General features: G+C 39.0%; 4 protein-coding genes across 4 annotated transcripts; all 4 read left to right on the top strand.

Annotated features, from left to right (window-relative positions):
• Positions 1-2,385: 2,385 nt before the first annotated feature.
• Positions 2,386-5,058, top strand: LOC117574760 (sentrin-specific protease 6-like). Its single transcript, XM_034258707.2, has 5 exons — positions 2,386-2,555; positions 2,664-2,782; positions 2,846-3,062; positions 3,126-4,492; positions 4,556-5,058. Exons 1-5 carry the CDS (start codon positions 2,543-2,545, stop codon positions 4,910-4,912), a joined length of 2,073 nt encoding a protein of 690 aa, XP_034114598.1. The 5' UTR covers positions 2,386-2,542; the 3' UTR covers positions 4,913-5,058.
• A 4,329-nt stretch (positions 5,059-9,387) lies between these two features.
• Positions 9,388-10,917, top strand: LOC117574799 (antigen 5 like allergen Cul n 1-like). Its single transcript, XM_034258763.2, has 3 exons — positions 9,388-9,929; positions 9,990-10,399; positions 10,470-10,917. Exons 1-3 carry the CDS (start codon positions 9,711-9,713, stop codon positions 10,702-10,704), a joined length of 864 nt encoding a protein of 287 aa, XP_034114654.1. The 5' UTR covers positions 9,388-9,710; the 3' UTR covers positions 10,705-10,917.
• A 1,364-nt stretch (positions 10,918-12,281) lies between these two features.
• On the top strand, positions 12,282-13,210 carry LOC117574815 (antigen 5 like allergen Cul n 1-like). Its single transcript, XM_034258786.2, has 2 exons — positions 12,282-12,416; positions 12,493-13,210. The coding sequence occupies exons 1-2, from the start codon at positions 12,288-12,290 to the stop codon at positions 13,141-13,143; spliced, it is 780 nt and encodes a 259-aa protein (XP_034114677.1). The 5' UTR covers positions 12,282-12,287; the 3' UTR covers positions 13,144-13,210.
• A 1,662-nt stretch (positions 13,211-14,872) lies between these two features.
• LOC117574807 (antigen 5 like allergen Cul n 1-like) lies at positions 14,873-15,849 on the top strand. Its single transcript, XM_034258775.2, has 2 exons — positions 14,873-15,033; positions 15,107-15,849. The coding sequence occupies exons 1-2, from the start codon at positions 14,905-14,907 to the stop codon at positions 15,758-15,760; spliced, it is 783 nt and encodes a 260-aa protein (XP_034114666.1). The 5' UTR covers positions 14,873-14,904; the 3' UTR covers positions 15,761-15,849.
• The last annotated feature ends 1,787 nt before the right edge of the window (positions 15,850-17,636 follow it).

Raw genomic sequence — 17,636 nt, 5'->3', positions numbered from 1 at the left:
TACCGCATGACGACCACGCAACAACAACAGCGGCAGATAGTAAGTGTCTCACAACCTTTGACCCCTCAATTGAACGTAAATTTGGGCATAAATTGTAGACAAATCTTGTCAGCTTTGCAGCCTTCTAGCTCTTACTATTTGGTTGATATATTTATTTAGTTAGGCAGTGAGTCAGTGTAAATAATTTTGTTCATAATTAGCAAACAGTTTTACTTGATTGTTTTGAGAAATTGTTCCAACATTTATTGCCTTATCCGTTAATGAAATAAACGTGAAATTGGGTCAGAAAATTATATACATTATAGGTTTTTTTAGTCAATAAGCTAAGTAATACAAATTTCATATCACAAAGATGACATCGCTTTTAAAGCTTAATAATTTGCCAATTGAAACAAGTAAGAAAGCTACAGTCGAGTGTACTCAACTGTGAGATACCCGCTACCCATTTTAAATAAAAACAAAATATTTTGCGGTATTATTCTCAAAATATACCAAATATACTGCAAAATACTAAAAATATACCAACTGGTATATGTGGTATATCGGTGCAGTGCCGCATATACCTTAAACGGCACAATATACCAGATTGTCAGCCAAAGCAACAAAGGCCCCTAGTAAGTAGGCGTTTTTGCCCATACAAAAGTATTTCTTTAATAACTTCCAAAATCTTTATCTGATCGCACCCAATTCAGGAATCATAACTACTACAGTTACTATTGTATATACCAAAATTCGCAACTCTAGCTTTAAAATTACGCTTGTTATTCGATTTTTTTGATTTGCGGGGGCGAAAGGGGGCGTGGCAAAAATTTGAAACAAACTTGATCTGCGTGCGAACATAACAAATGCTGTCGAAAAAAAATTATAGTTCTATCTCTTATAGTCTCTGAGATCTAGGTGTTCATACGGACGGACGGACAGACACACAGACGGACAGACGGACGCTGATCAAGAATATATATACTTTATATGGTCGGAGATGCCTCCTTCGACCTGTTACATACATTTCCTGTCGGCACAAAGTTATAATACCCTTCTACCCTATGGGTAGCGGGTATAAAAAGAGTAATTTGTTGACTAGGTTTTGTTTCGTGCTTGTCATATAATTACAATTATGTTTTGATTTTGTTTTTCATATTTCTACACTACTGTCTTCAGAATTAGTGTTAAAAATAATGTGAAATTTCTTTCTTGTTTTAATCTGTCCCTCCATATTGTTATTGGGCGAGGGCTTTATTGTTGCTTTGATGTAACTTATTGCTAGTATTGACGGTGTAGTGCTATATTTTCATTTCAACTCTAGAGAACTTTTATGTTTTACAATCTAGGAGGTATTCTCATTATTGACAAATAAAACTTGCACAATAGAATGTTAAATTTCATTTATACTCTAGCTAATCTGTTACTTTTGCTCTCTCTCTCTCTTCAACAGCAGATGCTGAATAGTTTAACAGCTAACTGGACCTCCGGTATTGATGAAAGTGCCACAGCACCAGAAACTGATGTTGCGATAGGCAACAGCGATACCGCAGCAAGGCAGCAACATACATTCGTACAACAATCGCTTGGTGTACACAACATCGCCGCAGGAGCAGCAACAACAGGCAGCAGCACGTGCTGCGCAACGTGAAACAACAGCAGCAGCAACAGTTGCAGCTGCAAGCACAGACGTGGTTGTGCCACAGCAAACAAATAACGTGGTCTTTCAGCAAGTGCAGATACAGAAGACGCCTCTGCACCAGCAACAACAAGCGGTGCAGCAACCATAATTGGTGGCAACTACCGCCCAATTGGTACGCTCGCCATTTCGTGGCAAGTCTCAGCAGCAGCAGCTGCCGCCTGAGGAAGCGCCACCTTTGCTCCGTGCACAGACAACATGCACGGCAGGGGCATGGCCGCCATTTGGGGCAGAATGACGCGTAGTAGACGTCAAGTAGCCGAAGTGGAAACCGTGTTGCTGCTGAGCAGTGAGGATGAAGCTGAACAGGATAATGACAGCGCTGTGAACAAGAGTAATGGCAATACTGCCTGCAATCCAATGCTGCCCGATATAAACGAGAAGGTCAGTAATAATACATCAAAATTAATAACTATGTACATGTTTATTTATTGTGCGATATTATCATGATATGCTTATGTTTTATTTACATACATTTAAATATGTACATTAAAATACATATATATGTATATATATTATAAGAAGTATCATCGTAATCTTCATGCACACATTCTTCATTCGTTTATGAATATTTGTGTTTGCATCCCTGTATAGCTAGCTAGCTGTGCACACTATTTTTCGTTGCTGTTGGCAATGCTGCGTGCTTGTAGTTACGACCACAGATGGCGCTGCGGTACCACGCCATTTTTACTGTATGCGGGTGTGACGACAAAAAAGAAAGAAGAAGCAGCACAACGCAGTCAACACACAAATTTACAATACTTTAATGATTGTAATGAATTTTAACAAAAACTGCAATTAAATAAATACTTGCAAACATTTCGACATTTACTGCATGTGTTGAGTGCCTACACGCAAAGCATTATGGACAACGATGGTGAGGCAGGCAATACAAGCAAAAAATATACACACCTTAGACGATATAAATGTGACAACCACATGGAACACAATTAAAAATGCATTTTACACATTTTTTGGCTTGCAGATTTTGTGCGCGGCGATGTCACAGATCAATCGGATGCAGCCCAGGGCGAAGCATTCACCACAAAATTGAGTTGCAAGTGTCTGCGTCTGTTTCCATATCGCTTTGAAGTCACAGAGCCGGTAAGTGAAATAACACCATGATGTATATATAATATATATGCTAATAATGAGTTGGTCCTCAAGGTAAAATTCACGTCGAAGGGAGTGCGCATAGCGGGCATTCTGCCCAAAAAGGATACCAAGTTTGTGCTCCATATTTATAAGCGCGAAGTCATCAAAGTGATTGCTCATTTTGCCAGCTCGGAGAAGGCTCAGCCGCTGATCACACTCTACATGCTGAAGCGTTGCGCACAGTACGTGAAGACGCAGCTGCAGCTTCCTGACGATACAGCCAACGAACGTAAGTTCGCCAATAGTCTTCCTTCGATTTCCGTTCCATAAAAATATTGATTTTATTCTTTAGAACTCGCTTTCAAGGGCAATGGCAGTTTGCATGAGCGTCGTTTGCTATTGGTGTTTGACAGCATTAACTTCTCGGCACGCGAAACCATCAAGGCCATGTTTAACTTTGTGGATGAGATCTCCACAAGCGATGCAGCCGAAATCTTTGAACGCATCGCCGAATTGGATCGCAAGGAACTGGAGAAGTCGAAACAAATGCCGCCAAGACAACTGCGTCCGGATGAACAAATCAGTCTGCTGATGTATCCCCCCAAAGGAACGGGTGGATTGTGCATACGCATGGAGGATTATATGTGTCTCACCAAGGAATCGTATTTGAATGACATCATCATTGATTTCTATCTGCTCTGGCTGCGCAATACGCTCATTCCTGAAACGCTGCGTGATCGAACACACATATTTAGCACCTTCTTTTACAAACGACTCACAACTCTGACGCGTGCCACGGACGTGAAGCTGACAGCGGCCCAGAGGCGTCATGCGCGTGTGCAGAAGTGGACAAAACTGGTGGATATCTTCGACAAGGACTTTATCATTGTCCCTATCAATGAGCAATCGCATTGGTTCCTAGCCATCATCTGTTTCCCATGCCTTAAAGGACCCGTTACCTATGATACTAATCAGCCGGTAGAGCCTCAGCAGCTGAAGCGACACCGTGCCAAGAAAGTGCCGATGCAGATTAGCAACACAACTATCACATCGCTAGCGAAACGCGACTCCGTCTCATTGCCAACGATGCCCATCGACATTTGCCACATTGCCGACGATGAAAGCGAACGCGACGAAGCGGAAGGCGACGAAAGTGATATGGCATCTGAGGATAGCGAGAGCTCCAATTCACCCAACCGCGTCACCAATGACGATGTGCCGGCTGTGAAGCAGCCATTGATACTTATATTTGACTCGTTGGCGGGTGCCTCACGTAGTCGAGTGGTGGCAACGCTGCGCGATTATCTCACGTGCGAGTACAAGGTGAAGAAGCCGGATGCGCAGAAGCACATTTTCAACAAGGACAACATGCCGGGCCATTGTGTCAAGGTGCCACAGCAAAATAACTTTACCGACTGTGGTCTTTATCTGCTGCAGTATGTGCAGCAGTTCTTTAAGGAACCCATTAAGGATTATCGGCTGCCTATCAAGCAGCTGACTAACTGGTTCGATTATCTGACTGTGACCAAGAAGCGTGAGGATATTGCTCATCTAATACAGCAACTAATGGACGAGAGTAATAGCAATCAGCGTCTGATATTGCCTGTGATTGAGTTCCCCACGCTTAATGGGCAGCTGGTCGAGTATCCCGAGAAGTCCGAAAGCGCCGAATTCGAGGAGGAAGAGGGACACGACGACGAAGAGTACGCTAGCGATGCGGTGAGTAAACTAAAGAGTAAATATAACGAATAAAAACTAATAACATTTAATTTGTAATGACAGCATGATGATGATAGCGCTAATACGGAGATGGAAGTGGATCCCACGTATGAAGAGTTGCAGACAGCAAAGGCTGCGACACAGTCGTCAACTGCAGCCACTGTGACCACAAACACGACCACAACGTCTGTGTTGCCTGGAACTACCACAGCACGTCGTTTTATGCTAAAGCGTGGTTTGCAGAACGGAGCAGCAGGTAGTCCAAGCGGCGCCAATGGGGCAGACAACAACAATGTCAACCAGTTGGAGCTGCAGTTGATCAGCTCGCCTAAAGCCGTCTCCTCACCGAGTAGTATGCTAAAGAATCGCATTGCTGGCATTGGTGTCGGCAGTTTGAAAATACGCAAGATTGAACCATAGCATCTGGGACCCGATCCCATTGCCGATATCCCGCCGTTGCAGTTGCTATAGCTGTTGCGTCCACTGTAAATAGGAAAGAGACATGAATAGATTTTTAATTTATAAATGCAATTACAATAACAAATGAATAAAATATTATGTACAAATAAATGCGAATTTTATTTGAATTAAGGATCCATTATCGTGATAGGTCACTAAAGCACGAATCTCTTTTACTTCTAATGCCCCGTTGACCGCCTTTGCCGAGAACCAGTTTGCGCTTGCCATGTAGGCTTGAATGGTTGCCATGTATACACGGCCGACCCATGTACAATATGGGCTACATGGTGAGACTCCCATAGTCATTTCGCCACCCACTGCCGGATTAATGTATACAAGTTTATTAATTTAAGTAGCTTGACAGAGCAATGACTTTGATATTAAAGCTGCTTTGCTAACGCTTGCTACGGTCTTTGCCATGTATCTGTGTCGTATATACATTGCAAGCTACATGGCACATGCAAAGTTGGGTTATGTTTACATGTTTACAGCAGCAGGTGGCTGAGGGTAGAGACGACGGAAGCAGATGCACGAATGACGAGCACAAAGCAAAAGTCGAAAGACGCTAGCTTCACGAGTTGGCAAATCACATCAGCTGTTTTTGAAGAACACCATTGGAAACAGTCAAAATCCTATTTATTTTCCAAATTGCAAATGTAAAATAATACAATATTTTAATAGATTAAATTTCATTCATTATTATTGTGTACTTATTGCAAGCAAGTAGACTACCAATATAAGACAGGATATGGCCGAAAAATAAACAAAAATTTCAAAAGTCTACTGTATTTCGGACGATTGTAATGCCCATTATCGCAAGTACTTCTTTTATAAAGACAAATCGATCCAAGAGAAGCACTAGCTATAAAGTTTCAATTGGAATTTATAGTTCTATCACCAACTGCTTATTAGCGCCATCTATGTTTCGTTGGCAATAAGTATTTAAAACTGCAAAAATATTAAATTTATTGTAGCATACTTTCAGGAGCGAAACTTGCGGTCACCAAATATGCAAGTGACTTGCTGTATTTCTGCTTGCTGCTGATTCATGTTCGCCTGGTATTTCATCTGCTTATTGGTTACTTTTTCAACGCTGCTTCAAGAGGCCAATTACAGCAATCGATGACGGCAAGAACTGCCCGGTTAGCAAACGAAATACTAGAAGAACATAAATCAGCAGCAACTAGAACTAAAGAAAGTCATCTACAAAATTAGTGGCATCATTCATATGAGCGTCTATTTCAAATTTAAAATTTGAATGTAACCGACAGAAAAGAACACAAATCCGTGAAAAATTCAAAAATATGTTTTGTATTATTTTTGAATTTTGTATTATTTCGGTGGTTTAAAGGACAATCAGGATGTCCTTTGTCACAAGGATAAGGTTAATAAATACAAACCGATTGACATACTCAAAAGGACGAAAATCCTTAAAGGATCCAAAATAAATTGTATACAGAAAATAGGCTATAACATGAGAATGTCCTTGCGTATCCTGGCAAGCAATAAATGAATCGATGCATATTAATGAGGCCTAACAATACGTCAAAGGACATTCCAATTATCCTTGTAGTTCTTGAGTTATCATTTAGACCTTGGATCAAAAAATTACAATTCTTGGATCCTTAGATAATCTCATAATTTTTGATGCCAACCGATAACGGAGGTCCTTGCAATCCTAGCCGTATACGTCCTTTGAAAATCTGACAGAATATGGACGAGATATAAGCTTGTTTTCGAAAAAAGACCGTAGTTGCACCCTCAAAGTATGCTATATTTTTTTTCGTTCTAGTACCATTTTCAAATTTGAAAATAACCGACAAAAATTCAAATCTGCTAAAAGACTGTTCAATGAATAATCCACTATTTTAGTGCAGTTAAAAATGTACAACTGGTAAAATACCACGTGGAGCAACTGAAATACCAGGCGAACATGATAGAGTAGCAAGTGGATTTCTCTATAAGTGCACTCAAATGTGCCTCGCTGCCATTGGTCAGTTACTCATTACTTGTGACGTGTGGATCCTAAGAGCGGGAATATGATCTGAGCAGTTTAGGAGAGAGAGAGAAGTAGAGCTTTGAGCTTTAAAGAACTTTAGTTGCTACTTCTGCTTGCTGCTGATTTCTGTTCGCCTGGTATTTCACCAGCTAATATGCCAGTGTTTGAGCGTTCCTGACGGTAAAAAACAAAAACTGAAAATTAAGCCACTAATTTTATTTTTATTATTTTTTGAAAGTTAAGTTAATCAGTTAGATTCTTGACAAGGTCAGTAAGTATTACGTTCTGCTGTTAAAGAGCCCTGTTAAATTTGTCGCTGTCCGAAAAGCCAATTTGGCATATGTGAAATTTGCTGAGCACCAGGTGATCAGAATCGTAAAACCAGCGACAGCAATATAAATTTAAAAATTAAAGTAGCGCGCTTGCGCAGCTTATGTTAAGCCGGTCTGTTAAGTGCTGCTGTTTAGGACCGCTGTTAAATGCTAAGACCGTTGTTAAATGCAGCTGTTAAGGGCCGGTGTTTACTGCCCATGTAATAACTGTTAAGTGGACATTTGTTTTTCTCTATAACTCTACAAAATCATTCAGGATCTGGCAAGGACATTCCCTTTTGTTATCAAGGGAACAAGGACTACCAATTGGCACTCAACGATTTTTAAGAATTTCTTATAAAGTTCGCTTCAAAATATCGAACATTTTTCAATTTCATCAGGTCCGATCAAAATGCGCAAGGATATGGCCGAGTTAGGATAATTTTTCTAATAAGTAACAATATAGCAATGCAGCAGCAAATATTATTTGTAGCATACTTTGGGGCTGCGACAATTCGAATTGTCAATGTACCAACAAACGATAGATGGCGCCACAAAGCCTTTGTACTTTTACCAACATTTTAGCTCATCAATTTATCGTTTGTATTAATTTCATACTGACCGTTTGTACCTTAATATTATGATTGAGATATCCTTTTGTATTCTATATATTATATTTTGTCCATAATTTTTGTATTGTTTTGTTTTAAATTTTTTTTTGATTTGTTGTTATATTTTTGTTGGCAGCCGCACAGTTTTCTCAGAATTTCACACGCAAAGGTATTCCTCATTGAATGATAGCCTAAAACAAACATTTCTGATTTGTTTCAAGTGAAACCATCCACAGAGAGTGGGTAATCCCATAATGATTCATAATTACTAGCAACTGAAAGGCAATTGCATAGATATATTTCTATCTCTACACTGTCTTGTGATGCCACTTTAAAGAAATCGTACAACAAATACAAAAGCAAAACTAAACAGATAAAACAATAAATGAAGAACAACCGTAACAAAAATAAAAAAGCAAAGATTATAGAACATATGTATATGAACAAATAAACCATATTTTCTGTGTACAATTTAACAAGATGGAGAGGAAGATCGTTGAAGCTAGCGAAGCAAACTAAATGACATAAATAACTAGAAACAAAACAAAAAGATGATGAAAAAACAGCCCACAGATTTACTTATATGCAGACCATAAAAATATTATATGAAAACGAAAAATTACTCAGACAAAAATATATATACACACGATAAATACCTAATTACATATATAGTATATAGTAAGCAGAACCAGAAAGAGAGTCAGTGCAAAACATTACAAATTTAAATAAATGAAAATGGGTAGGAAGTATCTCATAGTCGAGCTCTCTTGCTCGTTACATTATATTTATCAGCTAGCAGGAAGTATTACACAAGAATTTGTATTTGCTGTTTTTTATGACCGATAACAACAAATGGAAACGAACTCTGGCTCATGATTTCAGGTTGTATCAAAGTGTTCTCCCAATTTCACAATAAACTCTTTTATTTTTGTCATTTCATTTAGTAATGCTCAAAACAATATCTAGTATCATATTTATTCTCACTTGCAAATAAACAATATTATTGTTTACATAACTTTGTTTTTGTTTTGGTTTCTATTTGCTCTGTTGCTAGTTGTGCAGAGTTTTGAGGTAAACAACCACAAGATATTGCGTACCACTTGACGTATACGCGATCGTAAATATATGTTTGACACAAATATAGTCGTTGATTTCAGTTTGCATTCACTGCCACAGCTCATTGGTGATCCCCCTAGTTGTCATAAAATATAATAAAATATTCCAATTCTTGGATGGCTACAGAATTATATTTTCTGTTCTGTGAATTCTGTTCAATAAATTAGCGACCGCAGTATTCAGAGAATGCGAACATTATCATGGCTCACATAAATTATAAACGACAAACTTCTGTCAGCGAACAGCGGAAATCATTTGAAATTGTTTATACACCTGGAATGGCTTAAAGTGATAACAAGTGTTGTGTTGATTATTTGCATTGAAATTTATTGGATGTAAAATCTATTAAAATAAAAGAAACTAAATTTCTAATTAATAGTGACTTGCTTAGAAATATATTATTTCAATACTCTTTCATAAATTGAGTGGAAAATTTTCGCATTTTTTTATAGCAGACTTTAAATATAGGATGACAAGTTTACTTAGCGAAACAATTGGTTTAGCAAATATTAAACAAGCTCAGCCAAATCTTCTCTAAAAACATAGTGAATTAGTTTCTTATAGAGGCTTGGAGTTAGTTAAACAAGACTCTTTTCTAATGCAGCTGGTCCACCACGCACGAGTTGCAAACACAGTTGGAGGCATTTTTTTGGGAGTGTTCCGTTATTTATCTAACTTTTTATATTTGTATTTAATATACAAATATCAGTATTTGATTCTGTATGCCACGTTTATTTCTTTTGGTAAATTTCGCGACTATAAAAGCCAAGAGATTTGACTATAAATTTACAGTTACTTGGCTGCCGAATTTCGAAATGCTGCGCTTCAGTTTGACACTTCTCACCATCAGCCTGACCTTGTGTCAAGTCCACGGAGCGGTCGACTATTGCAATGCAACGCTTTGTGGCACTTCCACAAACATTGGCTGCAACAACAATGGGGTATGAGGATGCAAATAGTTTTTGAAAAGTGCGAAAGCGAAACTTATTTAATTAACGCAGACTTGGTCAACAAATTGCCCCACGAGCCCAGCACCGTACCTCATCGCTATGAACTTGACGATGCGCCAACATTTGGTGAAGCTGCACAATGTGCGACGCAACCATATTGCTCTCGGAAAACTGCCCAGATACGATACGGCCAGGAGAATGGCAACGATGCGCTGGAGTCCACAGCTGGCAACGCTTGCCGCACTCAATGTGAAGCAATGCCAGATGAAGCACGACGCATGCCACAACACACCGCAGTACAAAATGAGCGGACAGAACTTGGCCATCATTTCGTATTCGGGTGCTTCTTCCAGCCAGACGAATGCCGCGCTTCTGACATCGTCGGTGACCATGTGGTGGAACGAAAGACTGGATGCCAACAAGAGTGTCATCGCCAAGTATCCCTCCGACTGGACTGGACCGTAAGAAGCAGCAACTTTAATTGAATTCATAATCACAAGTAATCACTTCGTTTTCATTCCATTCTTTTAGGCAAATTGGACACTTTACCGTGATGGCGCGACAGAATAATATTGCTCTCGGCTGCGCAGCTGCCAGATATGTGACCAGCGGCATGAACAACTTTCTGCTGGCCTGCAATTATGCCACCACAAACATTGTCGGCAATGCCGTCTATGTGGCGGGCAACACAGCTGCCGGCTGCACCACGGGCACCAATGTCAACTATCCTGGTCTCTGCAAGGTGGCCGAAGTCTTCACCTACTAGGAGACATCTAAGACAATAAAAATCCTGATGTATACAACAGATGTGACACTTATTTAATTGAATTCTAAGGCTTAGTTGACCGACTGACTGAAAGATTTATGATCAACAAAATGGTAAACGGAGATTTGAAAAACTGATAGACAGATAGATTTCCGGGCAGACTTCTCGACTCAGCAGAGCAGACACTGATAAGCAAACAGGTGCGTGGAAGAATGGACAGTGATATAGTTGAATACACAGAGAGAAAAAGAGACTATAAAAAGTCGTAAAAGTTAGCCAATTTCATTGCTCTTTATTTCCATTTGACACATTTAAATTGTTTGCTTTATATAATATAAATATGTTATGTATAATTTACGGTTGCTGTGTGCTTTGCATTTCCATTTGGTAAACATTTGCGCTGGCTAAAACAAATAATGACAGAAAGTGTGCATGCTGCACTCTAACGTTCTGTTTGCTTCCAATTGCAGCGTTTTGTAGCAGTCAGTATTGGAGTAATTAGTGTTGTAGCAGTCAGCTTTGCATATTGTATTTATCAATTTATTTGTGTTGCATTTTCTTTTGTTAACTATTTGAGCTGGCCAAACAAATACGGTCAAGGCACGTGCAGGCGTAAGTCTCTTTCGTTCTTGATATTAATTACTTTATTGACAAATGTAATTGCTCTCTTGGAGTTTTGTAGTGGTCAGTGTAATGGCGATAACTCTATATGATGCTTCCTCAATTGCATGTTTTGTAACAATCGGCTTTATAAAAGTAATTGAATTGCGGATCCTGTTTTGCAATTTAATTTGCTAGTTGCTTTCTTATTATGCTAGAACATTTAGTATTACAGCAGCGGGTCTTCACTTTTGTAAGTGTATACTTTGAATTCTACTTCCTTTTTATAATAAAATTCCACGCTCAAATTCATGTAAATAAGGCATCTGCACGCGTCACTATATTTGCTCGTTCTTTTGCTCTTCTGTTTACTTTTACATCCAGTTGTTCGCCTTTTATGTTGTAGCATTCAGTCTTATAGCAGTCAGTCTTATAGCAGTTAGTTTTATATCGGTTAGTGTTGTAGCAGTCAGTCTTGTTGCAGATAATCTTCTAGCCGTAAGTGTTCTATCCGACAGTGTTGTAGCACTCAGACTCTTATCATTTAATGTACCATCGGTCAGTCTTGTATCATTCAGTCTTGCAGCAGTTAAACTTTTATTATTCAGTGTTCTATCTTATAGCAGTTAGTGTTCCATCAGTCAATGCTCCATCATTCAGTCTTGTAGAAATCCCTCTTGTAACAATCAGCTTGTACATTTGATGACACATCCACGTTAACTAGAAGTAAGGGAATAGCTGTGAATAATTCTTAGTTTTGCCACATTATCATAATGTTCTTTGTTGCCATGACGTCTTTAATTATCGCCGCTCGTCTCTGCCGTCTCCAGTGGGAGTTGAGCTTCCGGTACTTGGGTGTAAATTTTTAAGCAATTGTATCGCAAATTGGATAAAGAAAATTCCGCGGGAAGCGATGCAGTTGATATATAAACGCTGATCGCTGGGCTAGCAGACAACAATCGAGCTTTGTTTTTGTTACAGACATGACCAACATCCCAATCGTAACTGTGCTAATGGCACTTTCAGCTGCACTCACTGGCGTCCTTGGTGCCACAGACTATTGCAAGCAGAACTGCCGTGGCAAAAAACACATTGGCTGCAACAACGATGGCGTATGACTCAACATTCCCATTCTCCATTTCTCTTAATAAACATCTGTTTATCACTCGGTTCCTATTTTTATGACAGGCTTGGGGATCGAGCTGTCCCAGTGACAGAGCCTTGGTTAGTCTCTCGGACGCTGACAAGAATGTGCTTTTGGCCAGCCACAATGGATATCGCAGCTTCATCGCCGGCGGCGGCGAGAGCAAACTGAAGCCCGCCTGCCGCATGGCCACCATGCAATGGGACGATGAGCTCGCTTATCTGGCCTCCCTCAATGTGCGCAGCTGTCAGATGAAACACGATGGCTGCCGCAACACCGATGCCTTCCAGTGGGCTGGACAGAATCTTTACAGGGGGAGCTCCACTGGTCCTCTCAATAAGACGGCCAGCCTTATCCAGAGCGTAGACATGTGGTACAGCGAAGTAAAGTACACCGAGCAGTCATACATCGATGCCTATCCCGGCTACTACAACGGACCCGCTATCGGCCATTTCACCACCATGGTCGCTGATCGCAACACCCATGTGGGATGCGCTGCATCCACATACTCGGTGCAGGGGCAATTCAAGGATTTCCTGTTAGCCTGCAACTATGCGGCCACCAATGTGGATGGCATCAAGATGTACAACTCGTGCTCTGTCCCAGCCAGCAAGTGCACCACGGGCGTCAATCCCAGCTACAAGTTCCTCTGCAGCGTCAACGAGGTATACGATGTTAACAACTTGTGGTACTAAGTATGAATTTAACAATGCAACGAACCGAATAAAACGCAAAAAAAAATATTATGATAAATATAAAGAACCAATAATATTTCAATATATCTCTGGGCTGAGGAGCTTCCTAAGGCTATTCAATTTTCGTTTTTAGGCTAAGTGAAAATTCCCCTAGGAAATATTTTGAAAAATAAACTTAAATTTGCAAACATCTCATAGAAAAAAGAGAAAATTATTTTGTTGAAAACAAGATTAATAAAAAAATCTAAAGTAAATTTGAATTAGAATTAACCGTTGAATGAAGTCATGTCTGGCCATATTTCCTTTTCCGTTCAAGAGTTAGAAAAGCTATGCTTATAAATTTACTAACATATTATTGTAAGAGACTTAGACAGTTAGTGAGTAATATATATCTGGATACATACATATGTATATCTGGGTGAGTCTTCATTGTTTTGTTGAAATGGTTATGATGTTATGCAGCTTGTTGCCTTAATGCTTTATGACTATTTGCCAAGTTGGCATAGATTGTTGTATGGTTATAATATTATACTTGGCTCAATTGTGTGCGCATCCTGTGATGACTGCTTCGACTTTGACTGCAACACGCGTAATGTGAATATCTTTACAACTGTGTGTGTGAATGTGTGTGTAATGAGAGAACATGTACATGCTGCACTGATCTTCTGTTTGCTTCCAGCTGCAGTGTTTTGTAGCAGTCAGTATTGCAGTAATTAGTGTTGTAGCAGTCAGCTTTGCATATTGTAATTATTTATTTATTTGTGTTGCATTTTCTTTTGTTAAATATTTGAGCTGGCCAAACAAATACGGTCAAGGCACGTGCACGCTTAACTTGATATTAATTACTTTATTGACAAATGTACTTGCTTTCTTGTAGTGTAGCAATCAGTCTGTTATGCTTCCTCATTTGCGCTTTTGTTTACTTCCAGGTGTAATTGCTTTCTTAGAGTTTTGTAGCAGTTAGTACTGTATCAATCAGCTATATACAAGTAACGGAATTGCGGATCCTCTTTTCCAATTTAATTTGGTCGTTGCTTTCTTAGTGTGCTAGAAAAGCTAGTATTGTGTATAATTGTAACATACTTCATATTTATATGCAATTCCACGTGTAAATTAATGCAAATAAGGCATTTGCGCGCGTCACTATATTTTGCTCGCTCTTTTGCTCTTCTGTTTACTTTTACATCCAGTTGATCGCCTTTTATGTTGTAGCATTCAGTCTTATATCAGACTAATAGCGGTTAGTGTTGTAGCAGTCAGTCTTTCAGCAGTTTAACTGCTGTTCTGTTTTCAATCAGTCGGAGTTATACCAGTCAGTGTTGTTGCAGTCAGTTATGTAGGAGACGATCGTGTAGTAGTCAGTGTTCTTTATGTCCGTGTTGTAGCAGTCAGTGTTCCATCAGTCAATGCTCCATCATTCAGTCTTGTAGCAATCCCTCTTGTAACAATCAGCTTGTACCTTTGATGACACACCCACGAACGTTTACTAGAAGAAAGGGAACAGCTGTGAATAATTCTTAGTTTTGCTACATTATCACAATGTTCTTTGTTGCCATGACGTCTTTAATCACCGCCACTCGTCTCCGCCGTCTCCAGTGGGAGTTTAGCGTGCGGTACTTGGGTGTAAATATTTGAGCAATTGTTACGCCCTCTTATCACAAATAGCAAGTTAGATAAAGAAAATTCCGCGCGAAGCGCCGCAGTTGACATAAAAGCGCCGAGCGCTGGGCGAGCAGACAACAATCGAGCTTTGATACAGACATGAGCAACATCCCAATCGTTACTGTGCTAACGGCACTTTCAGCTGCACTCTCTGGCGTCTTTGGTGCCACGGACTATTGCAAGCAGAACTGCGGAAGCACCCAAAACATTGGCTGCAACAACGATGGCGTACGTATGACTCAGCTTTTCCAATTCTCCTTACAAACATGTGTTTATCTCTCGCTTCCTATCTTTATGACAGGCTTGGGGATCGAGCTGTCCCAGTGACAGAGCCTTGGTGAGTCTCTCGGACGCTGACAAGAATGTGCTTTTGGCCAGCCACAATGGACATCGCAGCTTCATCGCTGGCGGCGGTGAGAGCAAACTGAAGCCCGCCTGCCGCATGGCCACCATGCAATGGGACGATGAGCTCGCTTATCTGGCCTCCCTCAATGTGCGCAGCTGTCAGATGAAACACGATGGCTGCCGCAACACCGATGCCTTCCAGTGGGCTGGACAGAATCTGGCCTGGATTGGCTCCACTGGTCCTCTCAATAAGACGGCCAGCCTTATCCAGAGCGTAGACATGTGGTACAGCGAAGTGAAGGACACCGAGCAGTCATACATCGATGCCTATCCCACTAACTACAACGGACCCGCCATCGGTCACTTCACCGTCATGGTCGCCGATCGCAATACCCATGTGGGATGCGCTGCATCCACTTACTCGGTGCAGGGGCAATCCTACAAGGCTTTCCTCTTGGCATGCAACTATGCGGCCACCAATGTGGTTGGCATCAAGATGTACAACACGTGCTCTGTCCCAGCCAGCAAGTGCACCACGGGTGTCAATCCCAGCTACAAGTTCCTCTGCAGCGTCAACGAAGTATACGATGTTAACAACTTGTGGTACTAAGTATGAATTTAACAATGCAACAATTCGAATAAAATACAAAAATTATTAAGATGAATATGAAAAATAAACTAATAATGTTTATATATGTATGTATATTGCTATCTCTGGGTTGAGGAGTTTCCTATGGCTGTTCTTATCACATTTGTAGGCAGAGTGAAAACTCTCTTAAGGAATATTTCAGAAGAATAGAATACTATCTTGTTGAAGATAAGTTAATGTGTATTAATATGAAAGTGTCTCAATATTAATATTATTATATATACAAATGTTTTTATTGCACAAACTAATTTTATTACCCGTTTAATTACAATTAATATAATTTTTAAATATGTAAAAAAATTTTATGAACGTATACTTAATTTAATATATTTATTGGCTTAGAATATTAATTGCATATTGAGTTATAGTTTATAGTGTAAAATAAAACAAATAAGAAAGGAACTAAAAGTATGCTTAACTGTGATTTATCTGCTATCTATTTAAAAAAAAACCCAAAAGCAATAGCAGCGAAGTAACTTCTTCCCCAGTTTGACTCGTCTATACATTCGCTTTTGGCATTACACAAATTACGTGTTGCATACTTTGCGGCGCTTGCAAATTTATCGAATATCAAATACGTAAAGTTGTTTACTTAATTGTATGGATTTGCCATTTGTTAGTATTACGTTTAATGTTTAATTTATAATTCCGTAGCTGCTTTGTAGGTAGCAGAATATTAATTTCATTTTGTATAGTTTTATGTTATAAAGTATTTGAATCAGTACAGCAATTTATTCAGTCCAAAGCTAAATCTCAATCAATAATGAGAACTTAAACGCTAACATTAAAATCGAAAATAAATTTGAATCTTTTTTGAAAAAATCCTGGTCAACATTTGAGTGAAAAGTTGAAAGAATTTATGTCTGGCCATATATTAAATCTTTTTGTTTTACAGCGTAAAAAGTGCGTCTATCTTAATGTTAGAAAATACATGTTGTTTTTAAGAATATTTTATATAATACCCAAGTTCATATTAAAAAGAGAAAAAATCTTATTATAAAATCTATAAAATATTACATTCTGTTTTATTGCTTTTTTTATATTTATTTATTTGTTGATTCTTTAATAAGCGCCTTCAGTTATTCAGTTGTATTTGTAAGATTTTCACTCTACTTACGAAAGACTTATATATTATATATCATGGAATCATGCAGGATATGAACCCAAGACCTCCTTGGTTCGCGACTCCTCGACTAACTCAATTATGAGCAAAATACTTCAATCTAGATAAAAACTTTATAGGAACTTCGATGGATTACAGAATCTTGTAACATAAATTTTGTATTTTTGGGCTTAATTTGAGAGTTTGGGTTTTTTCCGACTAATGTTTTTAGTTTAAGAATTTATTTTTAAATTGGTATTATTTTTACGGCACAATTTGAAGATGCATATTCTTGATTTTCGAAACAAATTCATTTGAATGCAACAGATTTAAATGTTTATTTTTGCTGTGTGTTGTTATTATTTTTATAATAACATGTTCGTTGACTTAAAGTGCAGAGGATGTGCTTGTAAATTAACTAAATCATATTGTTATAAGAGACTTAGTCAGCTAGTCAGAAATATATATCTAGAGACATACATATATCTGAGTGAGTCTTTGTTGTTTGTTGAAATGGTTATGATGTGAGTGTTTATTTAAGTCAAGACTGCAGCTTGTTGCCTTAATGCTCTATGACTATTTGCCATGTTGGCATAGAATGTTGCTCAGTTACTTGGCTCAATTGTGCTCGCATCCTGTGTTGACTGCTTCGACTTTGATTGCAACACGCGTTATGTGAATGTGTTTACGACTGTGTGTGTGTGTGTGTGTGATAGTAAGTATTTTGCTGTCGGC

Source organism: Drosophila albomicans, chromosome X (assembly GCF_009650485.2).
Source record: "Drosophila albomicans strain 15112-1751.03 chromosome X, ASM965048v2, whole genome shotgun sequence".
Lineage (NCBI taxonomy): Eukaryota > Metazoa > Arthropoda > Insecta > Diptera > Drosophilidae > Drosophila > Drosophila albomicans.
Note: the sequence above shows the minus strand (reverse complement) of the source record. Positions and strands in the feature narration are given on the sequence as shown.